The sequence below is a fragment of the Pocillopora damicornis genome, chromosome 5 (assembly GCF_964200805.1).
Source record: "Pocillopora damicornis chromosome 5, jaPocDami1.2, whole genome shotgun sequence".
Classification (NCBI taxonomy): Eukaryota; Metazoa; Cnidaria; class Anthozoa; order Scleractinia; family Pocilloporidae; genus Pocillopora; species Pocillopora damicornis.
This window is the reverse complement of record NC_142674.1, coordinates 4,627,078-4,654,915: the sequence shown is the minus strand read 5'-3', so window position 1 is coordinate 4,654,915 and position 27,838 is coordinate 4,627,078. Positions and strand designations below refer to the sequence as shown.

General features: G+C 37.6%; 3 protein-coding genes across 6 annotated transcripts; all 3 read right to left on the bottom strand.

Annotated features, from left to right (window-relative positions):
• Positions 1 to 1,254: 1,254 nt before the first annotated feature.
• LOC113679911 (uncharacterized) lies at positions 1,255 to 9,787 on the bottom strand. Its single transcript, XM_027196891.2, has 9 exons — positions 8,504 to 9,787; positions 6,995 to 7,242; positions 6,180 to 6,291; positions 5,688 to 5,761; positions 4,954 to 4,998; positions 4,398 to 4,552; positions 3,577 to 3,619; positions 2,865 to 2,937; positions 1,255 to 2,669 (listed from the first exon to the last, which is right to left on the bottom strand). Exons 1-9 carry the CDS (start codon positions 8,829 to 8,831, stop codon positions 2,164 to 2,166), a joined length of 1,584 nt encoding a protein of 527 aa, XP_027052692.2. The 5' UTR covers positions 8,832 to 9,787; the 3' UTR covers positions 1,255 to 2,163.
• Positions 9,788 to 14,429: 4,642 nt separating this feature from the next.
• On the bottom strand, positions 14,430 to 17,491 carry LOC149044799 (uncharacterized). The gene is made up of 4 exons (XM_089206251.1): positions 16,980 to 17,491; positions 15,826 to 15,860; positions 15,034 to 15,154; positions 14,430 to 14,594 (listed from the first exon to the last, which is right to left on the bottom strand). Exons 1-4 carry the CDS (start codon positions 17,347 to 17,349, stop codon positions 14,506 to 14,508), a joined length of 615 nt encoding a protein of 204 aa, XP_089062377.1. The 5' UTR covers positions 17,350 to 17,491; the 3' UTR covers positions 14,430 to 14,505.
• Positions 17,492 to 17,812: 321 nt separating this feature from the next.
• Positions 17,813 to 25,029, bottom strand: LOC113679921 (uncharacterized). 4 transcript variants are annotated; one of them, XM_089206243.1, is made up of 9 exons: positions 24,538 to 25,029; positions 23,440 to 23,687; positions 22,614 to 22,773; positions 22,182 to 22,255; positions 21,668 to 21,712; positions 21,148 to 21,293; positions 20,653 to 20,684; positions 18,608 to 18,727; positions 17,813 to 18,337 (listed from the first exon to the last, which is right to left on the bottom strand). In XM_089206243.1, the coding sequence occupies exons 1-9, from the start codon at positions 24,875 to 24,877 to the stop codon at positions 18,069 to 18,071; spliced, it is 1,434 nt and encodes a 477-aa protein (XP_089062369.1). In that variant the 5' UTR covers positions 24,878 to 25,029; the 3' UTR covers positions 17,813 to 18,068. The 4 variants fall into 4 exon arrangements, with proteins under 4 accessions (XP_089062369.1, XP_089062368.1, XP_089062370.1 ...); XM_089206242.1 differs by having other exon boundaries at positions 21,148 to 21,296; positions 24,538 to 24,960; XM_089206244.1 differs by having other exon boundaries at positions 21,148 to 21,296; positions 22,614 to 22,746; positions 24,538 to 24,938.
• Between the last annotated feature and the right edge of the window lie 2,809 nt (positions 25,030 to 27,838).

The window sequence follows — 27,838 nt, the reverse complement described above, 5'->3', positions numbered from 1 at the left end:
CTCCTCACTGAAAAATGAAGCGCTTTAACATAATGTAAGATATTTTGTCTCAACCATCACAGAACACCTCAATATTCTCTCTTAGAATTGCTTTTTTGGGGGGCAGGGCGTGTTTTATTACTGAGGTTTAAGAATATGGAACAAACCTTAGTTGAGACTTCAAGTGACTAAAGAGCACGACGATTGTTTTATTTTGAAAAACGCTTTAACAATGAATTGTGTGTGATGGAAAATAAGTTAGGATAATTGATATAACAGTAAGTTTCTTTTTCTCTCAGGATCAAGGGCTCTCTCAGGGATGCAAAGTAAGTGCATCATGAAAGTTAACGTCAAAGACTCAAAGAAAGCAACGATCATGTGTGGTTGTAAGAGTCCTTTCTGTAAATCACTGTAATACTCGCAGAAAAAAAATTTATTTTCGACTCGTGCAAACCTGATGTAAGCCACGGCTCGACAGAGGAGTCTTTGTAGCTCATTTGGTAGAGCATCGGGATGCAAAAGCTGAACTAGCAACTTTTATGCTTCAAATCGTATCCGAGAACTTAGATTGTTTCTTTCTCGCTCGCGATAAATTTTATCACCCTTCTCGAAGTCTTTCCTTGCAGCAATGAATGTTGCCCAGTTGTGCAAAGAACCTTTACAGTCAGGCGGATGTTTATTTCAGTTCACAATATTCCTGGTAACTTTCTCACGCATCACACCTATAAATGAAACTCAATGTTCTCATCGGAACTCATTACGAGATTTGACCGGAACATTTGATTTCCTTCCTGTTGCTTTCTGTATTGTATCAGCCAAGAAGTATCTTTGAATCTTTTGCGTTTTGCTAATTAAGCTCCATTTTAAGAGGCAGTGATGTTCGAACATGAATATAATGATGAATAAAATGTAACGGTTTACCGAGGAATAATTGAAAAAAGTTAGTTTGCCAGCCAATGACAATAAGAGAAAGAGAAGGATATCTGATAGTTTATTTTTTTATAACAAGATATTTTTCTTTTCTTTACCCAATTTCATTTTCATTTTGCTGTTTTCAGGCTGCTTGTATCTGCTTACTGGACTAACTTCAATAAGTTTGCAAAATTAATTATCCTTCGACTCCCACGATTTGATCAGTAAACCTTCCTTCCAAGTCCTATACATTTCTTCTAAATGCGGTTTTAAGATAATCCTCTTGCCGACAATTTTATGTATTTTCAGTGCTTTTTTCTGAAAATGTTTTAAAATTGAGAGAAGTTACAACTCAATCACGTCTTCCATAACAAGAAAATTTAATCCAGATATTAGGCTAATACATCGCAAAATATCACCAAAGAGTGTAAAAGGTAGACTAGCGGAGTTAACTTCCTACATTGCCGAGTTTTGCACACATTTTCAAAACTTGCTGATTACCTTGTGAGAATTTTAAGATATTTCAAAAGTTTGCAGTTTTCTCCTTGTTTGTGAAAGAAAAAGTCACTCCATCAAGGCTCAATTTGTTTCTAGACGCATAAATTCAACGGTGTTTCTTTTGAAATCCCGAATAATTATATACCTCTCTTCATAAAATATCATATATTGTTTGCGTAAAGTACAAAAAGGCAAATTAACAGTCAGACACCTCGCCGCACTATTTCTGATTTTCTTCCTTTCGACGACTGTTATCTACCGGGTACAATAATTTACTTAAAAGGGCAGGAACTGCAAACCTTTCTACATCAAGATAATTTGCTAGTGAGTTGTCTAGATAGTTAGTTATCCTATTTGTTATAGAATTAATCTCTTTATTATAATAATTTATTAACGTAGTTTGCTCGAAGATATTAGCACCCGAATGCTACATTGTAAATTCGAGGGTAAATAAAGTTTATTGTGTGATTGATTGATTGATTGATTGATTGATTGAGAGCCATCAAAGACACCAATAAACACTTCTTTCGCTGTTTCTTCTAATAGGCACAATTTTTGTGGCAAGAGATCTAAAGTTGAGGGTTTGGAAGAAAAACAAGCAATCCAGCCGTCTGTTATAAGAGGCCTGGAGGAATTTTGAACTTACTCGGATCTCTGCCATTAATTAAGAAATCCTATAATTTAAAGCGCTACTAATCTTGCTCTACATAATCTGTTATTGCACTTTGGACCGTTATTGGGATTTCTTAACCAGAAATGTTGTTTTAGGGCTTTTCATCCTTTGTCATTGGCCACCGCATATATTGGGGCGTTTGTACAACTGTTAGAGTATCGAACCTCCATACTGTTAGAATACAGAGGGCCTTCACAATCGTTACATGGATCCGGACCCTCTAAAACATTATACACATGGTCTTTGGTAGTCAATTGAGAATAACTATCTCCTTCCTCTGTAAGACTTTGGCTGGACCTCTCAAGGACATTGTAAACGGGGTTATTTGTGGGTGGAGAGGCTCCATCTTGATAGGGTCCCTCCAGGGTGTTGTAATATGGATCTCCAACGGGTACGGACCCATACCACGAAGCCCTATCTGCGTCTATTGCATCATTTTCATCCACTTCGTTGTACACTGGTTCCGATTGATTTGGAGCATCGCCAACAGGTTTTTGTATTTCTGTTACGTCTTCCACGGCGAAGTACAAAGGGTTGTCTGATGTCAAAGTTCCAGAATTTCCTGGCGGTAGGGCACCCGTCTTTTTATCATCGATAACAGTGGAATCTAACGAGGAAAATTTGCGAACACTACGTTATGATTTGGAGCTGAGGGTTGGTTCCAACTACTAGGTTGGACAATCTTTGAAACAATAGCTTGTCACAATCGCCAAAGCTGCTAATTTACTTAATCAGTAGGGTTACTTAGGCCCACAGCAAATCACAACAGCTACTTCAAAGAAAAAAAGGATTAATGTCTAACCGTTCGAAACGTAACGACTTCTTACGTCCATCTGAAACGCTTGGTTTGTCTTTGAGTTGCACGAGGTGGTGTTCTGGCAAAATAAAGTGAGCATGTGTTACTATTTTGCTCGAATCAGTAAACGGAAGCCCATAAATATTCGTTTGGTGAAGAGAGCAGCAAGCTGGGAAATACCTCCATTTAGGACTTATTCCAAAAATTATGTTGCACTGGTAATTTCTAGACTCGAGCCATACAGTATTCTACGAATAAAGATAAATGATATAACCTTGGAAACCGAGTCGTTGAATAATGATTACCTCCATGCTGGCAAAGATTTGATTGTTTCTGAACTTCCTTGTAATATAAAAAAACGCAGTACAACTAGACCCCAGAGAATAGTTAATCAAGGGAAATAATCCTGAAACAACATATTTCAGTGTTCAGGGTAATCGTTTGGTTTTTTTTTTTTTTTTTTTTTTTTTCAGACCTGCATGTGCACAAGCTTTCAAAGCATTCCAGCAACGTTGTAATAACTGATCAAAAAGAAAAAAACAAATAATTATAGGATGCCTCCAGCTTTCAAAATCGCTCTTCTGTACTTTTTAGGAACGATAAAGTCTCCATGGGGAATTCGGCCTTTTAACCTAAGTTTCTCTCATTAAGGGATATAAAACTCATAATTTCTTCGTTATTGAGAGTGTCATTCGTAACCAAACAAAGACTTTTCCACCTCATTGCTTGCTTGGCCATTGGTAATCGCGCTAGCACCATTTCTGTGAACAAAATACAGTACATATTATTTACATCAATCACAGATTTAACGATTTGATAGGAAGAGGTAGTTTGTAAATCTACATTGCAAGTCTTAGCGAACGGAAAAGAATGATAAAAAAATACAGGGTTTACTAATAGACGAGGTGAATCACTTAACAGTTTTCAATAGATTTTGGACGACAAACATTCCAGGGGTTTAAACAAATGGCTTAGAATCAGTCGGGATGTCATAATGTCAAGTGATCATCAACGACGTATCTTGAGCTCTTTTTTTATACGTCAGAGTTTGACTCTTTGATTCATAAGAGTAATCAGTAAACAAGTTCGCGTCAAAATTATTTTACAAACTGCCGAACTGAAACGTAGTGGAAATTTAAAATCATTGGGTTGATCAGTGTCATAATATAACACCAGATGCTTAGGAATGCACAAAAATGATTGAGTGAGTGGACTAAGCTGTTTGGATATTAGAGGTCAATAGATTGAAACATTTCGGTAGCAGAAACATCACACGAGTCGGGTGTTGTCTTGGCATCATTCTATCGCACCGGTTAAAGGATAAAAAAGGGGGTATAGCACGCCATCAAAACGATACTTCTTACTTTTAGGAATACAACCACCCAACTAAGGTATCTCCTATCATAAAATGTGGACGTGCACAAGTCGTCAGGGATGCTTTGAATTAATCCAGTTTGTTTAGTCAACCTTAAGTACAAACATTATAAACGATTACACATAACCTGAGAGGTAGAAAAATTATAACTTGGCAATCATTACCTGGATTTGCGACGTCGATGAATGAATAAAGTAGCAATCAGCAATAATAAAATTACGACGGCAACAATCACCCCGGAAACGATGCCAATAATTATGGAAGAAGAGTCAACATCGTCGCTTTTGCCTTTTTTGCCTGAGTTAGCTCGAGTGGATCTCTGCGAGAAAATGATTGGAAAGGATCATGAAGCGGCCAGCAAGAGGGAAAAACACGAGGAGCGAAATGCTGGAAACCAACATTTTCCTTTCATTATTCCAAAGGTCACGAAGATATTCTGACAGATTTAATTCAATTTTCAAACACTGCTCTACCGATAAAGAATGAGAGATTTACCAAGGTCACAAACGTATTGATCTAAACTTAGAACTAAACAAAGACCAGAATATTTTAACTCTGACAATTTCCATGAATTGCCAAGCTAATGCAAACAATGAGACAAGCTGAGCTAAGCACATTCCTCGCGACCATGTGCTTGTTTCAAAAATTTATTTGCCAACCTCAATTGCATCCTGATGAACCTAAACATTTTCCTCCCTGTGTATGATGAGATATTCATACCTGTGTTGGGTAAATCGTCTCTTCAGTGCCCTTCGTTATGGGCTTCTGTCGAGATAAACAATTGAAACGGATCAAATCTGCGAAATAAAGGCATTTCTAGCCATAGGAAACAAGTGAAGCTCTCGGCTGATCCTTGTCATTTAATCCTTCCAAATTGTTTGGAACGCCATTTCGATCATACTTTCTATTCTGCTTTCAACTTGGTAATTTAGTATTACCAACTGAGTTGATTACGTAAATTGACCACCGTAGCTGATGTTTCAACCATCAGCCCATCATCAGAGCAAATGGGGAAGGGCTAACGCTCAAAAAGTCAGCTTCGAAACTCTTTACGGTGGCCAATTTACGTTACTAACTCAGTTGATAATACTTAATTACCCCGCCATACTCTTCCACCGACGCAGCACCACAGTTTCTTTAGGAAATTACCCCCTTTATTCATGTTTCGCTTGCAACTTGGTCTGACATTGCTCTTACTAAGGAGGGAGCATTTGAACTGTGATAGAGCAACCGGAAGACGATCGCGCAAAAGAAGATAATTTTATCATAATGTCTTCTCAGATTAACTTTCAATGTGTTGGTGACCTCAAATACTGTAAACTAGGGTGAGATCCAACAGCCCAGCGCGATGCTCACTGCGTTTAGATCAGACGGACAATTGATGAATCGCTTTTAAAATCTAGGATCTAATGGTGTAAAAGGTTTAATATGGTACCTATCTAAGGTAATCGTACCGTAGATGGAAGTGTATGCACCAAAGATGAAGTTGTAGGACTAAGTGTTGACCCCATTGAGTATTCTACGGGACCTGAAAATCAACAAGATTGATAAAGAATTATGTTCATTTACGTCTGTTCGCCAGACCCATTTGGGCGACTGCTGCTAACCAGTTCATTGTAAAGAAGAGAATGTATGGCAAAGCCTTTGATGCATCCCAAACCAATTGAGAAAATGAAAGAATTTTAACTTCTAAAAAGTTGATACAAAGGGCTTGGCTCAACGGAAGCTGAATAAAATCATCCACCGGGTAAGTCGCTAGCCAGTGTGAAAGCGTTGAAGAAAACTAACAATTTTACCGAGCAGTCCGTCCAAAAGTTTTTTATTTCGTGAACTGCAACCGTTATAAAAAAAGGAATTCCTGAGCAAATTGAGCCAATCAAGTTAGCACAGTTAGGAAAAAGGTTCCTTTACAATGTCCATAAAAACTCTACCAAACATGAGCTTACAGGTGATATTTCCTTCCAGCTTGAAGAGTAGACAGCCTTCAAAAGGAGGCTGGAAGCAGCTTACTCCCAGATTTATTATTTTTCCCTGCAATATGGCGATTGGGTCAACTACCTGTTGGTTAGAAAACAATGCAAAATCTATATTATATGTAACAGAGGAAATTGCTTAGGCTTATGAAGACAAGAACCCATCTGGTATTGAATACTTCGGTCTTTAAGTGGTCAATATCGAAAAATCTGATTAGCCTCCCATAATAATCTATAACATAAATCGGGAAATCCTGAGCTATTCACGGTTCATGGTTGTTACAAATCTAAGAATCCAGTCAATCCTTCTTTTCATGAGCAATAACCCAAGCAAACAGAGTCGATGTGGATATTTGTATGGAGACTCAATAGACTACAAACAGTGACATGTTTGATTCAAATTATACAGTTGTGTTAATTAGTCATATTACCAGCTAAAGCTAAAATTACCGAGTGACTTTGCGAATTTTTAAAAGCAGTGTGTTACACTTAAGTAACACTGCACCCGGGATCTGGGAGCAATAATCGTTTTTTTTTTTTTAAAGTTGCGTCATCAGCGCTTTCCCTTCGGCAAATCGCCGGGAAAGGGTCATGTGCACGTTAATAGGCCACTTGTGAACACCCTCGACTTAAATGATTTCAAGAAAAAGAACAAGAATCAACTCTTTCTTAAATGGAAACTTTGTCGGGATCAGAAGTGTCAATCTTTAAGAAGAAAAATTAAAAAGAAAAAAAATAGCCTGATACCTCAAAGGGCTTTCAGAGGTTGACTTTAAAACTTTACTCACCTTTATATAGTATGCTCCACTCTTGTTACTCCATCCTAAGACAAAGATTTCCTTTGTTCTATTAGTAAGTTTGTCAACTGGAGTCTTTTCCCCACGACAACCAATGACCCAGGAAGAACTAGTGTTTAAAACACAGGAGGCATTCTTCTTGTATAATGCTGTTTTCCTTCCCCAGCTCGGCTGAGTACCTAGAGTGTATAATTCATGCCACTCTCTCTCGTAATGAAATAAGGTGTTGTTCGTACATCCTGTTCATAGAAGTAAAGCGGGAGAAACTTACGTTAACTCCACGTTTATGCAATTCGTTGGGAATGGAATGTGTTCCGTTTAAGTGCAAGAGATAGCTAAACAGAAAACAAATCAACAACGCTCATCTACAAAACTGCAAACCCATATATCAACGGTATGAGGGACGGGAAAAGAGATAAAGTCATGAAAAAATGATAAATATCAGTAAGGATAACAAATGATTATAATGAGAGATATTTGGCATACGATATGAAGAATTTAAATTAATTCAAATATTGAGAGTGAAAAGGTTAAAAGAGCTATTCATAACGGCTTGGGTATCTCAAACTTAACCCGATTTGGTTAAGTTCGTCATTCTTAATCCTATATTTCCTTCGTTTTTCCTTTCAGTGCGGTGTTATTTCTTTTCTGTTTTAATACCCTGGCAAACCACTATTCTTTGTCTTTCATGAGCATTCATAGGAGGTTTTCTAGTCTGTAAAACGATGAAACAAACCGTGACGTAAACTTCATTAAAATTCAGTACTTAAAGATAAATCCAAGCTTCTCTTAAAGAAAGAATTCTTAGGGGTCTAGGTCACATCCTTTTCAGTTTCAAGCGAGGTTGACGATCTGTTTTCTATCCTTAAGGAAATATTCTCAGTTTCCAAGGCTGCTCGATATAGTTGTGTTCGCTTTATCTTTAACTTAAAAAGAAAATACAATTGCTCGAAAAAAGGAAACAGAATGTAAGATTGGCGGACAGAGAGTTGCGTGAACCGCTTATACAGCTACGGCTTAGCTGACAGCTACATGAGTCGTCATCCGTGACAGATTACCTTCGTTTTGTTTGTTTTTACTCGAAATTAATAATAAAAACTTCACTAGCTTATAATTGCAACTCGATTGTTACAATGTGGAAATCAGTTCCATCGAATGACGCCTTTGCCTACGTTGGTATCGTGGGTAATCTCTTTTACGTTGTTATTGCTAGATACGGAGCTAAAAATTGTATTAATGATTCAACTTCCGTTGCATGGCACGTGAACTCATTTTTAAACATTTCTAAGTACTTGAAGCCTCTGAAAAAGATAATGCTCAATCCGAAAAGTTTCTTACAACGGAAACTGGAATCTAGAGCATCACTTCAATGACGATCTCGTAAAAAGTTAAATCGCGAGGAATAAGTAACTAAAAGGTGTATTTGCCTGCTACCTGTATTTCCGCTGTCAATCGGGTTGCGAAATATCTATTCTCACACCCAATATTTATCATACTCACCGAGTTTATTTCGCACCAACTTATTCTCCAGACACATCCACGTGTTATTTACATACGTAACCGTAGCATATTTTTCGGGACAGCGACACAAGTACTGGTCTTTGGAGTCATCTTTTGTACACGTTTCGTTGCAGTAGCTACTTCCAGTTCCAATTCTCTCTTGGTAACATGCCGACGACGGAACGACAAACGAGTCAAACACATGTTTCCAAGTTTGTGGGTCTTTAGGCTGCGAAATAATCCTATTGATCTGGATAGATTCTGGGAAAGTGACATCAATGGAAGATAGAAAGACTACCATGAAGAACTTCGCTCGTGATTCCTTCATTTCCTCCAACTACCAAAGCATGCACGCCGTATGACTCCTTATCTAGGGTTCGCACATGATTTGAACAGGTTAATGTGAATGTACATTTGGCAGAGATCTCTGGCCATAAGATGACTTCAATCCTTCGGACCTCTTGCCCCGAGAGAGTATTCGCTTTGCTTTCGATTTCAGTGAACGACATTAATAATCATTACGGAGAGTAATCTGCGCTGAATCAGTGTCGTGTTACACGATATCTCTGTCATCCATTGTCAATATTAACTTTTTCTGGAAGATAAGGAATGGATGGGACTCCCAACTGAACTTCGAACTGGGCTGGACTGAACAAATTTCGACTGGACCACCTCTGAAGCCCAGTTTTCTGAGGATAAAAAGCTCTAAACAGGAAAGAATTTTGTAGCGATAAATCTATCTAAACCTTGACGAAAAGCTCCTTAAAAGGAGAAGTAACCTCCGAAGAAACTTTCAAAAATAATTGTGAAAATGAAGGTGTCAGGTTTTGATGTCCAAGCTGAATGTCTAAAGATCCACTCTGCCAATTTGGACTGAGCTTAGTACTCGGGATGCTTACCTTACCTTGACCTCACAATTTTGTGATAAAACTCACCTTTATCTTAAGAAACATCGTCGACCACTTAAGGGCCAGGGCTTTATTCATTAAGCACAAATGGTGTTATAAGCGATCGTCATGAACCCATACTTTACAACCTCTGTTTTTATACATTTTTTTTCTTTGACATAAGAGAAATTGTTGGCTTCCGGTTAATGCAGCCAGAATATTCCCCCGAACCCCTTCTTCTCCTTGAGCTTACTTTCAAGTATTTTAACTGCGACGATTTTAATAGAGCTGATAACGATTTATCAGAAATAAGAACTTCTATAAATGGAAAAATCACTTTTTTTCTCATAGTCAGTTCCTCTCATCAGTAAAATGTTTCAATAAAAGATTTTTTCTTTAAAAATTCCTCCCGACATTACATGTTTAAACTATTTCTACACAAAAAATGATTTAACCTCTGTTACGATTAAATGTCGTAAAAATCATATCAAATAAACTTTTAACAGTTTTCCACTATCCCTATTCGACACACCGTCTTTTATCAAAAATCTAACACAATTGATTCAAATCAACTTTTAACCAAATATAGCTTCTATTTCTTCATCTCAAGAACCATGGCAATTTAGTTGCTTCTTTCGTTAAGGGGCTCGACAAATTTTCTCTTTCAGACCCCTCGAGGGGCTCGGAGGCAAATTCTGTTTGAGACCCTAAGGTGTGCACTGACGCATATGGTTAACCACCTTCCAGGGTTTGCACATTTTGGTAACTTGGTGTTGCAACTGGTGTCTGCACATTTTGGTAACTTGGTGTTGCAACTGGTGTCTGCACATTTCGGTAACTTGGTGTAGCAACTGGTGTCTGCACATTTTGGTAATCTGGTGTTGCAACTGATGTCTGCAACGGTGCCTGCAACTGGAGTTGTGAGACCAGCTTATAAAGGGACGGCCTGGCTGACAGATACACTAGTTTTGATCGTGGCAGATTGCCCTCATTTTTTCACTTTGAATTGAAATGGCGCGTAAAACCTTCACTAGCTCATTATTGCGAGCCAATTGTTACAATTCGTAAACCAGTTCAGTCAAATGCTGATTTCGTGGGTAATTCATTACAGCAGTAATCGCTAGATACAGAGCTAAAAATAGTAGTAATGAATCAACTTCCGTTGCTTAGCTAGTGAACTAATCGCACAATTCTTAGTATTTGAAGCCTCGAAAAAAGACACAGTTCAATCAAGGTTTCATTCACTAGAATTCGAGTTTAGAGTACAATTACAACGAACGTCTCGTAAGATGTTAAACTGCGAAGAATAAATAACTAAGAGGCATCGTGTATCTGCCTCATGTATTTCCGCAGTCCCTCGATTGCGAAACATCGATTCACGTAATTCTCTATCGAGCGCTTTCACGTGACGTCACGACTTTGACAAGTAATCAAAAACTAGGCGCCGGCGTGTTGACGTTCCACGTGGGTCACAAGTGGAACGCGTGGTTAATGGCAAATTTTTTCATTTTGCATGTTTACATTATAAGCGAAGGCCTAATAATGTTTGTTTGTGCTTTAAGTGCTCGACTTGTGTTAGTTCCATTAGGGTTAGCAATGATAAAGTCAATTTATGTGACAGCTGGCTATATCACAATGTTATAGAAAAGGAAGTTGAAGAACAGGTCATCAATTTGGTTGGTACAAACAACTACTATGGTTTGCAAGTTGTTCCTGTTCAACAACAGAACAATGGTAGTGATTGTAGAGTGTTTGCTGCTGCATTTTGCCACATGTCTAACTTGTGGGATTCTACCACAAACAGTACAATTTAACACTCCACGTACGCAAACACATCTTTTAAGGTGCTTAAAATTAGGGGAAATGTAATTTTTCCAACATTTTAAAGTACAGAATTAAGCATTTATTGATTGGTAGATTCATTGCACATCTTTTTCTTCAAATATGAAATTGCATTAAATATTCCTTTAAATAAACCTAAGCGATAAAAATACTGTTATTATGATAAAATACCATTTACAATACTTTCAGTAAGTTCCAAATATGAAGGACTGCAACTGTTATTGCTATATTTATACTATTCAGTGTAATTTTTATCTGTACTGTACACAAAATCTCATCTGGTAAATCACACTCAATTCTCAGTATGATGTATTAAAATTTAAATTCTCCAAACAAATCAAAATTTGCCAACCACTACAAATCATGTTATGATTGTGCTATGACTCAAACACTCCATAAAAACTATTGCAGTGAACCAATCAAGAAATGAAAAAGGCATATGCAAAACATTAAGTATCATGTATATTTTAATCAAAGCGAATTATGCTTTTGATCATTAGAGTACAAAAATTGCAGGCATGCAATGCTATTTATGTTGCACACTTTTGTGTTTGTACTCAAAATGATGATGATGATTCCATTATTTCATTAGAGTGATCATACCTAACCTGTGCAAAAGTACTAACTAAAAGGAGCAAAGGAGTACATTAATTTCTAAACAGCATTCTGGTTACTGTATGATAGATGATGCAGTATTCAGACCAAACATAGTGGACTCCCTTACAGCTCAATTTAAAGGACAAAACAAACTGACTCTTAAAAATTAATAACAATATATGAGCATTACCAATGAGATAAACCTATATTTTGTTGGTTTGTCTTTCAGTAGTGGACAAGAAAGGGCATAGACCTTATGCGCTAACCTCAATATTTTCCCAATACCATGTCCTTGGCATAGGCAAGTCTTTGTTTAAGGTAAACTTTTGTCATGTTTTCCTAATAAAGCATTTTCAGCAAGGATAAGTATCTGCCAAGAGTAATGAATTGGTAAACAAGGGTCATTGAATAAGGTCTGTTGATGCTCGATTCAATCAAAAGGTACCCCTGATGGACAAAGATTTGTAAGTGAATAACAAACCCTAATCATCCCATCAACCATTGGATATGAGCTTGATCTTGTGCTCATCAGGTGATCAATTGGTAGTATTCTTTGTAGAATATTGTACTTCTGTCTTGGCAGTCCAATTACCCTTTCAACTTGAATACACACATTGTCGATTACCCTGATTTTTGGATCCAGTTGACTCTTTTTCTTTATTAAAAACAGGGATTGCCAATTTAGCTTGAGGGCTAGGCTCTCTTCAATACTTAATCCCCTATCAGCCATTACAAGGTCAACTGGCTTTAAGTTCTCTAAAAGTCCACATTTTCTATTAAAAATATGTCAGAGGTTCTCCCTCCCCATGCCTTGGAAACAAAACAGATAGATCCTTAGTCTCAGTTTGAGTTTCTTGGTAAAGTGAGATTTCTTCTTCTATGTCTAAGTGTTGTAGGCCGCCATCTTGGCTCACATCATCTCCAAATATTCCCTGGACAGTCTCACCAGGCTCATTGAGACGTCTTGATGTGTGCAATTTACTAAACCTCAAATTGCACACTTTTATGAGTCTCAGCTTTTTAAAAAGTACCCACTTTGCCCATATTTGAAAACATGTATCAAATTGAGCAACTTATAATGGGATCAAGTCGTAAAGGGCGCAGTTTAACAGATCTTAAAGTGCGCAATTTACAGATCTATCTCAAAGTACACACTTCAACAAGTATTTAAGAGTGCACCTTGAAAACTCACAAAGTTCTCTCTTTCCTAAAAACGAGTGCTGTAGAGCCCGTTTTCGCAGGTCCTAAAATACACTCTTTAGTGAGGCTACAGATCAAGTCCTAAAGCGCAATCATAATCGCATAGTGCACCATTCAAAGAGTTCTGAAATGCGCAGTTTACATACCTGGGTACATTCAAAAGTGATCAAGTATGCTTTTTACTCAACTTCAAAGTGCGCACAGAGCTTATGATAGGGTGCATCATAACGAGTGTTAAAATAGCTCCCTTAAATGACTTTTAGGTGCCCATTTTTAGACTGGTTGTAAAATTAACACGTCGTTAAACAGAGTACGTTTCAGCGAAAAATGCGTTCTCTTGAAGTTATTACAGAATTTTAAAAACATATTTACGTAAGGGAGTTGGTCCAGCTGTTTTAAATAATCCCGCCGTAATGGACGTCTGCTGAGAGCAAGAGAGAAAAAAAATATATCTTTGCGACAACAATTTCATTCCTTCCATGGTGTCTAAGTAAATTTTTAGACTTTCAATGCTTTATTTATTTCTTCAGTAAGATGAGGCTAATTAAACCGTCTTCAAAATTGCGCCGTGTAGTTGCATGTTTCTACAGAGCACTTTCCAAGCCTAAGATCCTTCAAAGGGTCAGGAAGCATCTTATCACGTTTAGATTTCGAAAGACTTTGATTTTCAATTATTCAGTTGTGTGATACGCAACGATCAATTTTTTATCTTTGGAGGCAGACCATTTATACATATTTACTTTGCGTAGTGTTGGCTTTTCAAGAAGCTATTTTTTTTTCATTTAACCGAAACACTCAGGAGTCCATGGGTTGAAGCTGTTTTTCTTTGCGGCAAATTTTGCTATATTTCCCCGGTTTGTCTCAGCTTCAATAGTAAGATTAAACCGTTGTAATCTTATGTTCTTTCCGCACTGTAGGTTGACGGAGACAGCTATTTTGCATGCAAAATGCCTTTTTAAAGAAAAAAAGAAAATGGCCATCAAAGGTCTCTCGCTCTCTAAGTGTTACACACATAGGCTACTGCGTTTCAAGCAATCCAAAATCTAAAACTAAAATCTAAAAATTCTTTACCGAGCTCAAAACTTCTCATCTCTCTTATTCTATTTACAAATATGACGCTATCGACATTTCTGATCCAAGCAGTATGCAGGACGCGTGTCATATGAACTTCGTACTAGACCTCGCTCACCGTAGAGTCTCTGTGGCTCAGTGGTAGAGCACCAGAAAGCGGAATCCGAAGGTCTGAGGTTCGATTCCTCATGGGGACTCAGAATTTTTTCTGTGTGCCACGCTCGTGCAAGGCAAAAAATATCTTTCTCTACAATCAAAAACGTAACACGTGAACATTATAGCATTTTGCCACGCTCGTGACATGGCAAAACATCTTTCTTTACATTCTAAAACATGTAACACATGAACATTATGGCGTGGTGCCTATGTTCCGTGTGTTTAGCCTCAGAGTCAATCGAAGCGCATCTAAGATAATCGTACTGTAAAAGGTGATGAATGCAGTACAGATGAAGTTGCAGGACTTAGTGTTGACCCCATTGAGTATTCTACGGGACCTGAAAACCATCAAGATTGATTAAGAGATAGGTTCATTTATATCTGTTCACCAGACCCGTTTCTTGCGTTAAGGATGACAGCGGCTAACGTGCTCATTGTTAAGAAAAGAATGTATGGCATACCCTTCGATTCATCCCAAACAGATTAAGGAAATGAAAGAATTTTAACTTATAAAAAGTTGATACAAAAGGCCTGGTTTAACGAAAGCTGAATACTGTTATTCGCCCAGTAGGTCGCTAACTAGTTTTAAAGCGTTCAGGAAATCGTGCAATTGTACTGAGCAATCCGTCTGAAAGTGTTTTATCTGCTGAACTTCAGCAGTAATAAAAAGAGACTTTCTGAGCAAATCAAGCCAATCAACATGGGAGGATGGTCTGACGCAGTTAGGAAAATGCTCTTTTACAATGTCCATGAATACTCAACCAAACATGAGCTTACAGGTAATGTTTCCCTCCAGTTTGAAGAGTAGACAGCCTTCTTTGATGTGAGAAGAAGCTTGGGAGTAGCTTACTCCCAGATTTATTACTCTTCCTTGCAAAATAGCGATTGGGGTAACCACCTGTTGGTTAGAAAACAAAGTGAAATCTATATTACATGCAACAGAGGAAATTGCTTGGGCTTATGAAGACAAGAACCCATCTGGTATTAAATACTTTTGTCTTCAGGTGATTCATGCCGATAAATCTGATTAGCTTCCCATAATAATATAGAAAAAACATCTGGGCTATTCAAGGTTCATGATCATTTCAAATCCATGAATCATATTCCTCCTTTTTTTAAATGAGCAATAACCCAAGCAAACAGAGCCGATGTGGATATTTGTATAGAGAGTCAATAGACCAAAACAGTGGCATATTTGATTCAAATCGTATAGTTCTATTCAGTCATATTACCCAGCTAAAGCCAACAATACCGATTGACTTAGTGAATTTTTAAAAGGAAGGCGTTACACTTGAGTTAAATTGCACCTAGGATCTGGAAGCAGTAATCTTTTTCTTTAAAGTTGTGTCATCAGCACTTTCCCTTCTGCGAATGGTTGAGAAAGGGTCACGTGCACGTTAATAGACCACCTGTGAACGCCCTTGACTTAAAAGATTTCAGGAAAAAGAACAAGAATGAGCTCTTTCGTTAATGGAAACTTCGTCGGCATCAGAAGTGTCAATCTTTAAGGAGAAGAATTAAAAAGAAAAAATAGTCTGATACCTCAAAGGGCTTTCAGACTTTAATCACCTTTATATAGTATGCTTTACTCTTGTTACTCCATCCTAAGACAAAGATTTCCTTTGTTCTATTAGAAAGTTTGTCAACTGGAGCCTTTTCCCCACGACAACCAATGACCCAGGAAGAACTAGTGTTTAAAACACAGGAGGCATTCTTCTTGTATAATGCTGTTTTCCTTCCCCAGCTCGGCTGAGTGCCTAGAGTGTATAATTCATGCCACTCTCTCTCGTAATGAAATAAGGTGTTGTTCGCACAGTAAAGCGGGAGAGATTTACGTTAACTCCACGTCTATGCAATTCGTTGGGAATGGAATGTGTTCCGTTTAAACGCAAGGGATAGCTAAACAGTAAACAAACCCCGTTGCAATGCTCAACTACAAACCCATATGTCAACGGGATGAGGGACGGGAAAAGAGAAAAAGTCATGAGAAAATGGAAAATATAAATAAGGATAACAAATGTTTGATTAAAAAGCCGATTATAATGAGACATATTTGGCATACAATGTAAAAAATTTAATTTAATTTAAATATTGTGAGTGAAAAGGTTAAAATAGCTATTTATAGCGGCTTGTGCAACAAACTTTAAATATTCTCAGTTTCCAAAGCTACTCGATGTAGTTGTGCTTGCTTTCCTTTAAACTTAAAAAGAAAACATAAATGCTTGAAAAAGGAAACAGAATGTAAGAGTGGCGGGTGGAGAGTTGGGTGACCCGCTTATACAGCCACGGCTTAGCTGACAGTTACACGTGTCGTTATTCGTGGCAGATTGCCCTTGTTCTTTTTGTTTTACTTGAAATGGATAATAATGCTTTCACTAGCTTATAATTGTAACTCGACTGTTAAAATGTGAAAAGCAGTTTCATCGAATTACGTCTTTGCCTATATCGTGGGTAATCCATTTATGTTGTTAAAGCCAGATACAGCGTTAAATTTCCTATTGATGAATCAACTTCCGTTGCTTGGCTCGTAAACTATTTTAATTTATCTCTAAGTACTCCCGAAAAAGATAATGCTCAATCAAAAGTTTCGTACACCGCAAACTGGAGTCCGAGAGTATTACTTCAATGACGATCCCGTAAAATGTTAAATCGCGAGGAATAAGTAACTGAAAGGTGTCGTGTATCTGCTTGTCATAAGGGTTGCGTAACATCGATTCTCAAACCCCAATATTTATCAAACTCATCGAGTTTATTTCGCACCATCTTATCCTCCAGACATATCCATGTGTTATTCATGTACGTGACAGTGGCAGATTTATGGGAACAGTTACACGAATACTGTTCTTTCGAGTCATCTTTTGTACATGATTTGTTGCAGTAGTTACCACCAGTTCCAATTCTCTCTTGGTAACATGTTGACGACGGAACGACAAACAAGTCAGACACCTTTTTCCAAGTTTGTTGGTCTTTAGGCTGCGAAATAATTCTATTGATCTGGATAGATTCTGGGAAAGTGACATCAAAGGAAGATAGAAAGACTACCACAAAGAACTTCGCTCGTGATTCCTTCATTTCCTTCAACCACCGAGGCATGCACGCCGTATGACTTCTTATCTAGGGTTCGCGCATGATCTGCGCAGGTTAATGTGAGTGTACATTTAGCAGAGATCCCTGGCCGTAAGTTGACTTCAATCCTTCGGCCCTTTTGCCCCAAAAGAGTATTCGCTTTGCTTTCGATTTCTGTGAACGATCTTAATAATCACTACGGAGAGTGATCTGTGCTGAATCAGTGTCGCGTTACATGATATCTCTGTCATCCATTGTCAATATTAAGTTTTTCTGGAAGGTAAGGAATCAATGGGACTCCAAACTGAACTTCGAAACGGGCTGGACTGAACAAGTTTGGACTGGACCGACAATGAAGCCCAGTTTTCTGAGGATAAAAAACTTCTAGTGGTACGAGGCCTTGAGCAATGAAAGCTATAGTGAAGGTCTAGAAAGATTGTTATGTGCTAGAGTATATATACGGTGTAATAATCAGTATCACTCATCAATAAAATGTTTCAATAAAAAGATTGGTCTTTTTTTAATTACGCACGACAGCACACGTTTTAAACTATATTCCACATAAAAAATCATTTAACTCCTGTTACAATAAAAATGTGATAAAAATCATATCAAATAAACTTTTAACGGTTTTTCACTATCCATATTCGACGCACTGTGTTTTATCAAAAGTCTAACACAACTGATTTAAATCAACTTTTAACCAAATATAGCTTCTTTTTCTTCACCTCAAGACCCGTTGCAATTCAGTTGCTTCTTTTATTGAGGGGCTCGTACAAATTTTGCCTTTCAGACCCCTTGAGAGGCTCATAGGCAGACTCTGTTTGAGACCCAAGGATGTGCACTGATGCACCTGGTAAACCACCTTCCAAGGTCTGCACATTTTGGTAATCTGATGCTGCAAATAGTGTTTGCACATTCTGGTAATCTGGTGTAGCTGTAACAGGTGTGTTCTTGTTCAAACTTTGGTAAAGATGGCAGTTACCAGAGTTATCGTCAGCAGTACTGTGACCAGCTGTGGATATGGAAAAAATACAAAATATTGTTCAAGTTTTCCATCGGAAATGACCTTGATTGATTATGTATACCAATCAAAAATTGATCCAGTGACTCTTTCTTTTAAAGTTTTCCAGCTGGTTTTAATCCTGTAGATGATGAAGCCATTATGTCATACCTGTGAATTTCCTCGGTCCAAGGTGTGTTTTGTAGTAACATCGTGATCACAATTTTTTTTTGTTGATAGAGACCACCCAAAAACGATCTCAGTTCCTCTTTGCTAACTTACCACAAATGTTAATAAGCCCTTGGTATGCCGATTGACCGTCTTGTTCAGCGGAGGTTGAGACGTGCTCCATTAGTCTTCCAATTGGAATTTTATCGTGATTTTCAACCACTTGGTTCCCAACTAAGATCAAACACCATATTTATAAACCAATACAAAAAATATAGTTTTTTCAAAAGCTATTTCAATGATATATGGTTCTATGGAATAATCGTCATAGATTTTAGACTCGCGTTATTCTTTCAAAATAAGTTACCATAGTGTTTCAAAGACAATTATCGTTAACTTAAAGGCCCATTTCCAACCTTGATGCAACGCGCGCCGCTACCTAATTTCCTGTAACACGAAATTCCCAGATCACTGAAAACCCTCTAAAATCGTCTTTCTCAAGTGCCATCCTGGACATATAGTCAACTGTTTTACGGTAAATACATTCGCCGTTCGTCATTTTACAGTTTCCTTACAGTATTTTGAATTTTGTCTGGAAGAATCGGAAGAAAAGTTTTTTTAGTGTCACGCGTGTCGAGTCGGCGAAAAGGACAACGTTCAAATTTTTTCACTTTCTAGAAGCGCTTGAGGATTCTAAATGAAGATAAAATATTTCGAATAGAAATAAGTATTTTTCAAAGAGAAATATGAAAAAATATCAGACTGCTGGACGTTTCGTTATTCGAAGACCGTGTCCAGTGAAAAGCTAGTGAAAATTTTCTTAGTGTCACGCTTGGATCTCTCCGCACTCTATGTACAAAATCAGCGAAACTGATAGCGTTGGAGTTTTTTCACTTTCTAGAAGCGCTTGAGGATTGTAAATGAAGGTGGAATATTTTCCAACGAAAAATTGGTATATTTCAGAGAGAAATATGGAGTTATTTGAGGACCGTGTCCAACCGTGTCATTGAACAGTTTTTAAGTGTCAAGCGGTTGGATGGCTTCGTACTCAGTATACAGGGTTTGCGAAAAACATCAAGTTCGAAATTTTAGGCTGCTTGGAAGCGCTTGAGGATTGTAAATAAAGATAGAACATTTTCGTATAAATATTTTTTGGATTTCGAAGAGAAATGTGGAAAAATATCGAACTGCCGGACGTTTAATTATTTTAAGTTTAGTCACTTCATTGCAGGAACGTCAGCGACACTGACAGTTTGCGTTACAATTCTTATTTGCTACTTTGCATGGACAACAACCTCGACCACTCTTTCGAGCGCAAGCTCCTCTCCATGGGCAGGAAACTTCAACTGACCCTTGGTCCTATTTAATAAGGATGGCAAATTTGATGAATGGATGAAAACGTGGTGGATCAACATTTTCACCTTCGAAATACTCGCAAGGATTTTCGTGTTCCTCTTTAGCAACAACCGATCCATAAGCGTTTACCGCCTCGGAATCTACAAAATCAATGGATTCATCTGAATTATTTTGACAAGCTCTTCAAACGCAGAAGGTATTTTGAGACAACGTGACAAGGTAAAAATAACTGACCAATCAGAGGCGCTATTTAAACAAAAGCGGTGGTTCAAAACAAAAACAAACGACCGCATTGCATCAAGGTTGGAAATGGGCCTGTAATGCTTTTTTTTTAGTTAATAACAATCAAATCACTGTCAGTAGTAACAAAATGCAATCTTTGGCCAGTCTAAGTGTTAGAGCTGCAAAAAACAACTTAATTACGCATTTGAGACCCATAATGATGCAACTCTCTCAGTCTCAAACTCTCCGATCCATTTCAAGAACCTGAGGTAGTTATCCCATGCATGGCCTTGTTTCAATTCCTTTTACCTTTTCCCAATTTGCTTTGCTTTCAGTATCCAGCAAAACTTGTAATCTTATTCGATCTACTATGTTATTAACCAATCATGAGGAAACCTTCTTTCAAAATACACATACCCCTATGCTGCTTGTGAATTTAGGTGTCGGCGGCCGGGCATTTCATCCCAAGCGCTAATTGCAATGCTTAATGGACTTAATTTTCTTCTTAAGTTTACAGCCTAATAGGTCGTTCGCTCGTGAGCGTATCCTGTATTGAAAGAAGTGGTACATTTTTAAATCACCTGCTGGCTTTGTTTCTTGCTGACCGTTCTTCCTGTGTGAGGAATTCGAACAAAAATATACTAAGACCACGTAGTTTAATGGTAAAACCAATGCTTCTGTTTTTGTAATAATGAAAGCAATTTGAAAACAATTTGACTTAGAAGCAAATTTATGCGCACAACAAATCTTGCTCAACATTGGATCAAAAACAGTCGTGATTATCAGTAGTTAAGACATAGATGTCAAAATCATTGTATCACAGGGAGTGAATAGACTAAATGATGTGAAGATACTTTCAGGAAGTCAATTTTTCATTTGACCAATTACATCTGATTATCACATATTTGCCAAGCCTTTTTGTGCTTTTTGATAAGTGCTCTCCATATTCTATTTTCCTCAAATGTTATTTATTTTTTGCACCACATGATGGTCCTATCAAATCTGAAACCATGCCCATACACGCATTCAAAGAGATGATAAGTCAAGAGCAAAAACTATACATATATAACACTTACGATTTCCTTCGCTTGCAAAATAAAACCAGAACGCTAAGAAAGATAACAAACACAACTGTACACCCCACAGCGATGCCAATCACGGCACTATTTGTCCTTGTGTCTTTAGTCCCTTTGCTTGTGGCTGGTTCTGTCTCTGAAGTTGTCTGCTTGAAACCATAATAACTATTAAAAGGTACTTGTTGGTTGATTTGCTCAATAGATGTTCTGTTCTGCGCTACCCTCATTGGTAAAAGCAATTTCTTGTCAGCAAAACACTGTGACATTCCAAGTGCACGCCCCTCCGATAAAGCCTCTAAATATTCAATTCTTATATTCAATTATAAGACCCTTCGTTGATAAAAAAAAATACCCCTCTAACCGTTGTACAATATATTCAAACTTTATGAGTTTGACGAGCCTGCTAGTAGAAATGATTACAAGTTCCTTGTTTCTTCAACTTTACGCGACAATCTCGGTTGCATCTTAATCAACCTACACATTTGCTCTCACGGGTAAGGGTATGTGAAGATGCTCATACCTGGGTTAGGTAAATTGTCTCCTTAGTGCCCGTCGTTATAGGGATCTGTCGAGATAAAAAATTAAAATGGATAAATATCGTTTTAAGAATTTGCTAAATAAAGATATTTCTATGGCTATAGGAAAAAAGTGAAGCTGTCGAGTGATCCTCGTCATATAATCCTTCAAAATACTGAGTACATCTTTTCGACCAAACCTTCTATTCCGCTTTCAGCTTGGATCGAGATTGAACTTAGGAGAAAACAGCAATTGAAGTGTAACAGAGCAACGGGAGGACGATTATGCATATAGAGATAATGGCAGGAAACTCAATCACACGTACTCACTATGTTTTCTCAGAATAACTTAAATGGTGTTGGTAACTTTAAATACAGTAAACTAGAATTTTCCAACAGCCCAACGCGATGTGAAATACGTTTAGATCACGCACATACTTTCCACTTCTAAATCAGGGTTGTGATGATATAAAAAGTTTGCTATGGTACCTATTTAAAGTATATCTAAGGTAATCGTACCGCAGAAGGTGATGAATACAGTAAAGATGAAGCTGCAGGACTAAGTGTTGACCCCACCAAGTGCTCTACGGGACCTGAAAATCAACCAGATCGGCTAAGAGATACGTTCATTAAGTCTGTTCGCCACACCCATTCCTTACGTTAAGGATGACCTCGGCAAAGGCGTTCATCATATCGAACAGAATCTATGGTGTAGGCTTTGATGCATAACAAACCAGTTGAGAAAATGAAAAAAATATATATTTTAACTTATAGAAAGTTGATAAAAAGAGTCTGGTGGACGGAAGCTGAATAACATCATCGACTTTGTAAGATGCTAAACAGCGTGAAAGCTTTGAGAAAAGCGCACAATTTTTCTAAGCAATCTGTCTGAAAGTATTTCATCTGCTGAACTTCAACCGTTACAAAAACAGACATTCTATGCAGATTAACCTTGCAATTTCCATGAAAGTCTTCCAAACGCGAGGTTACAGGTGATATTTCCTTCCAGTTTGAAGAGTAGGCAGCCTTCTTTGATGCCAGAAGGAGGCTGGGAGCAGCTTACTCCCAGATTTATTATTCTTCCCTGCAAAATGGCGATTGGACCAACCACCTATTGGTTAGAAAACAAAGCAAAATATATTTTTCTTTAAAAAATGAAATTGCTTAGGATTATGAAAACGAGAACTCATTTGGTCGTGGATACGTTTCTCTTTAAGTGATTCATAACGACAAATCTGATTGAGCTCCTATAATAATCTATAAAAAAAAATCGGAAAATCCTGGGCTATCCATGGATCATAGTTCTTAATAATCCAAGAATCGTATCGCTCCTTTCATCGTGGCCAGTGAACAGAGTAATCGCACACTATTTATTTGGAGTCTTAATAAACTAAAACAATAGCATGTTTGATTCAAAAAAATAGTTCTGGTAATTAGTTATATTACCCAGCTAAAGCTGACAATTAACCGACTTTTTAAAAGGAGTGTGTTACACTAAGTTACATTGCCACAGGGATCTGGAGGCATACAAGTTCTTTTTTTATTTTGGTGGTACTATCAGCGATTACCTTCTTACAAAAGGCTGGGGAGGGATCACGAGCACGTCAATAGACCACTTGTGAACACCCTTGACTTAAATGATTTCAGGGAAAAAAAACAATGATGAGATCTTTCTTGAATGGAAAGCTTCGTCGGGATCAGAAGTGTCAATTTTTAAGGAGAAGAATAAAAATAGATAACCTGATACCTCAAAGGTTGAGCGAAAATTTTTAATCACCTTTAAATAGTATGCCTTACTCTTGTCACTCCATTCAAGGACAAAGATTTCCTTTGTTCTGTTGGTAAGTTCGTCAACTGGAATCTTTTCCCCGTGACATCCAATGACCCAGGAAGAACTAGTGTTTAAAACACAGGAGACCTCCTTCTTGTATAATGCTGTTTTTCTTCCCCAGCTCGGCTGAGTGCTTAGAGTGTATACTTCATGCCACTCTCTTTCATAATGAAATAAGGTGTTGTTCGCACATCCTGTTCATAGAGGTAAAACAGAAGAAAGTTACTTTAACTGCACGTGTATGCAATTCGCTGAGAAGGTGTTCAATTTTGTTTGAAACAATGGGATAAACAAACAGATACATTACTGAAGTTGAAACATAGCGACATAGAATTTCTAGGGATCAGGGTAATATTCTTTAAATTTAAACAGAGAAAACTTAAATAGGAAAAGATTTTGCTCGGACAAAAGCATAACAGCGCAGAACCGGCGGACGCAGAGTTGCATGACCAGCTAACAAATCAGGCGAAGGTTTAGCTGACAGATACCTGATCCATATCCGAGACATAGAGCGCTCCTCTTGCTCATTTTGACTTGAAATGGAGGGTGAAACCTTCAGTGGCTTATTACTTCTTCTCGATTTTCAAATTCGTATTCAAGGAACTCAAGTCTAAAGTGCCACAACAAATACAATGAAACTTCCACAATTATTCGCTCTTGGTGATGAAATTTGTCCTTTATTTGCAAACCAAAAAAATAATGACCTTTGACAGAGCAACAGAACAGTCGCGATCGATTTTGTCAAATCTCCATTTGTCCAAGCGATATTTTAACATCAGATATCAATAAAGAGTTGCTGTTGCTATAAAAAATGTAGTTAACACCCACTAATTAACTCTCCCGTAAGCGGACATTCACCCTATTTTTCTTTGGTGTCGTTGGGAATAATTCCCAAGGAGGACAGCTCTACTAACGGACTCGTTTTCCAATTCCCAAGGGTATCCGCTTACCATACGAGAAAGTTTTCCGACTGTATTTCCCATTTCCGTGGTCATTCGAATTACGAAACACCTATTCTCATGTTTCGATATTTATCATACTCACCGAGTTTATTTCGCACCAACTTATTCTCCAGACACATCCACGTGTTATTTACATACGTGACAGTGGCAAATTTATGGGAACAGCGACACAAGTACTGGTCTTTGGAGTCATCTTTTGTGCACGATTCGTTACAGTAGTTACCACCAGTTCCAATTCTCCCTTGGTAACAAGCCGACGACGGAACAACAAACCAGTCAAACACCTTTTTCCAAGTTTGTGGCTGCGAAATAAACCTGTTGATCTGGATAGATTCTGGGAAAGAGACATAGATGGAAGATAGAAAGACTACCATAAAGAACTTCGCTCGTAATTCCTTCATTTTCTTTAACCACTCAAGCATGCACGCCGCATGACTCCTTATTTACTTCGCTTTCGATTTTAGACAGTAGTTAAATAATTACTACTATGAGTGATATCCACTAGGTGTCGCGTTACATGATATCTGCTATCCGAAGTCGTAATCTGCACTGAAATTTGAACTGGACTGGCCTGTACTTGCCTGACACTAACGCCTTAGCCGGACTTAGGAAGAAAAAATCCTATACATTAAAAAGATATTTCAAATAATCAAAATATTTGTAATGAAAACAATTTTAAGGCAGGGAATGAACCATATAGAGTGCTGCCATCTCTGTCATCCGGCGAGGAAAATAATATTCTATTTTGCTGGAAATTAAAAACATGGATCGGACTCGCAACTGAACTCCGAACTGGGCTGGATTGATACTGATACTCCAACTTTTTAGATGAAACTATAAAATTAAGAAAGGTGTAAAGAATGAAAAAAAGTTAAATTTTAATTAAGGTAGCCCCCTAACAGTCTCTCAGTCAGTGGACACCTGTAAATAATTATAAGCAGAGGTGTATAGCACAGTGGAGGTGGAACAAGCTCGCCTCTATTAACTGAAAACCTATAACATATAAAACAAGAATACAAATTATTCAAGAAATTATAAACTGCAGTTTATAAACTCTTGCAACAAAGGATTCAAAAATCCTAATGTAGACTATGACACTACATGACTACGAAATTTACTGTTTCCGATAAGTGAAAAAAAGAAATTATGAACTAGGATTATTTAGGTTTGTGCCAATATGTGATATGGTATTTCATTCCAATAGAAATTGAACTGAACACAAGGAAAAGGTTAAACTTGTACTTGACTTCTGGCGAATAAAGTTGACGGGAAAGCAGCTGAACATCCTGAATGAGGGCTCCCAAAAACCCAACACTTGTCCTCCAATTTTTTCACAGAAGCATTAAGGTGTCTTCACCATCATGAAGAACAGTGAGGTCACTATAACTATTGCCGCAGTCAACTCTTGGTATCAAATTACAGAAAATGCTTATTCTAAAAATCAATAGCCAATCTTCTGCCCATGAGCTCCGCGAAAAGCAACGCTTTTGCACACAAGTGTGATACTGTTTCACCTTTACTGTGCTTCGCATCTTTCAAAACGTTCCTATTTTGCGTGAAATTTCGGAATTAATTGCTGAAACCAAGTTTAGATCGCGGCATCAAAGAGTGAGAATTAACCACACTCACGATGTCAGGCAACTCATAACAACACCGAAGTAAGATTTTACGCTAAAGGGAGACTTATAGGTGCTTCATTAACGTCAGCTCAGCTTACAAGGACCCTCGAAGGGTGGAGCAACATCAGTTGGCATTTTCCACATTTCAGCCTTTTTGTCCAGAGATGTTATCATCAATTCTACTTTTTTTTTCCTCTAAACATTTCTTGTAACTTATCGAGTCACGTACAGTCACGTTGCGTATCAATTTGTCACTAGTTCATTGGTTTTGTAGACATATTGTTTAATTGACTGATATGTAGATTGACATGTTAACAATTTTATGTCATATCATGTGCGTTAGACTTTGATCAGATTTGTTCCTTTACGATACGAAGACGATTGTAGCAGAGATGATAAAATGAATCACTTTGAACAGGACTCGATCTTATGTCAAATATAATCAGTATTTTGAAGTACTTTGAACAGAGGCCTATAATCGAATATTGAAGCAGTTTCCATGTGAGGCTCAGAGTTCAATTTAAATTTCTTAGAAGGCGCGACAATCACTGCAAAATAACAAATAACTAAACAGTTACTTAACATATCATGATCGCGTATAGCCATGCTTCTATCGTTGGACAAGGTCTACCTAATATTATACTGATGATAAGCTTGAATTATGCACGAATTTTGATTTGTTTTTATTAAGGATCTATCGAGAGATAGACGCATTGATGATGTCACGTACCATAAAAAACATTTTACATTTTTTCATGTAAAACAAATAGATTCCATGTAGCCTGCAGAGCAGGCGTAATTTTGGGGAGCGAGTGCTCAGTATTTTCTTATCGAAAATTATAGTCGCCATCTTTGATTTTAATGGCAGTGGAAGGCTGGGGAGAGAAATAAAATAAAAAAATAAGGAGAAGGGTAGGGGGCGAACGGAGTTTTGCAAAATAACAATGTTCCCCGACCCCTACCTCACATTGTCCACTCTAACTCCAAATCAAACATGACCAGTCGGATAAACGATCGCGAGCCTATAAGGTTAGCTCGCACTAATAAGACGCCTGCACTACAGACTAGATTCCATATTGCAGTGGGTCTGTTAACCCTTTGACTCCGAAGATCTCATTAGTAATTCTCCTTACTGTCTGCCATATAGTTCTTGTGATGTCTAGTTTTTCTTGTGATGTTAGGTATTGGATCAATTAATAATCCCCTAACTGATATTTTTCTTTATCCTTATCACTTGTCTGCTTGATATTGTATTGATATTGTAAGGAGAAATTCTGTCTTGGTCACACATAGTAGTTAAAGGGTTAAGTAATAAATCATAGAAGACGTCAAAATGTGGTAACAACTTTTTTTTATTCCCAACACATTTTGACGTGCTCTGTGATATATTACTGAACAGATGCACGAAAACATGGAAACTATTTGCTAATTCTGTTGTGACTGAAGTTCTGTCAGTTTAAAACTCTTAAAGAAGATACGCCCGCGATCAAAGAGGATAAAAAGTATGCTCTGATCCTAAGGTGGTGTAAGTCTATCTCGAAATTCTTCTGTTGTGTCGCTTGTGTAGAAGGGATATATCCATTATTTGGGAATTGAAATGCTGTAGTCTTGTAAAGAAAGTGGAAAAAGGAGTCTTTTTTGCCACTCATCTTGCACGTGCACAAAACGTTGCAAACAGGCCAGTGACTAGAAATTGTGTGATGTAAGCCTTTGTTGACTGGGCTCATACTTCATAAGGATAAACTAAGTTTCGGTCCACTTCAA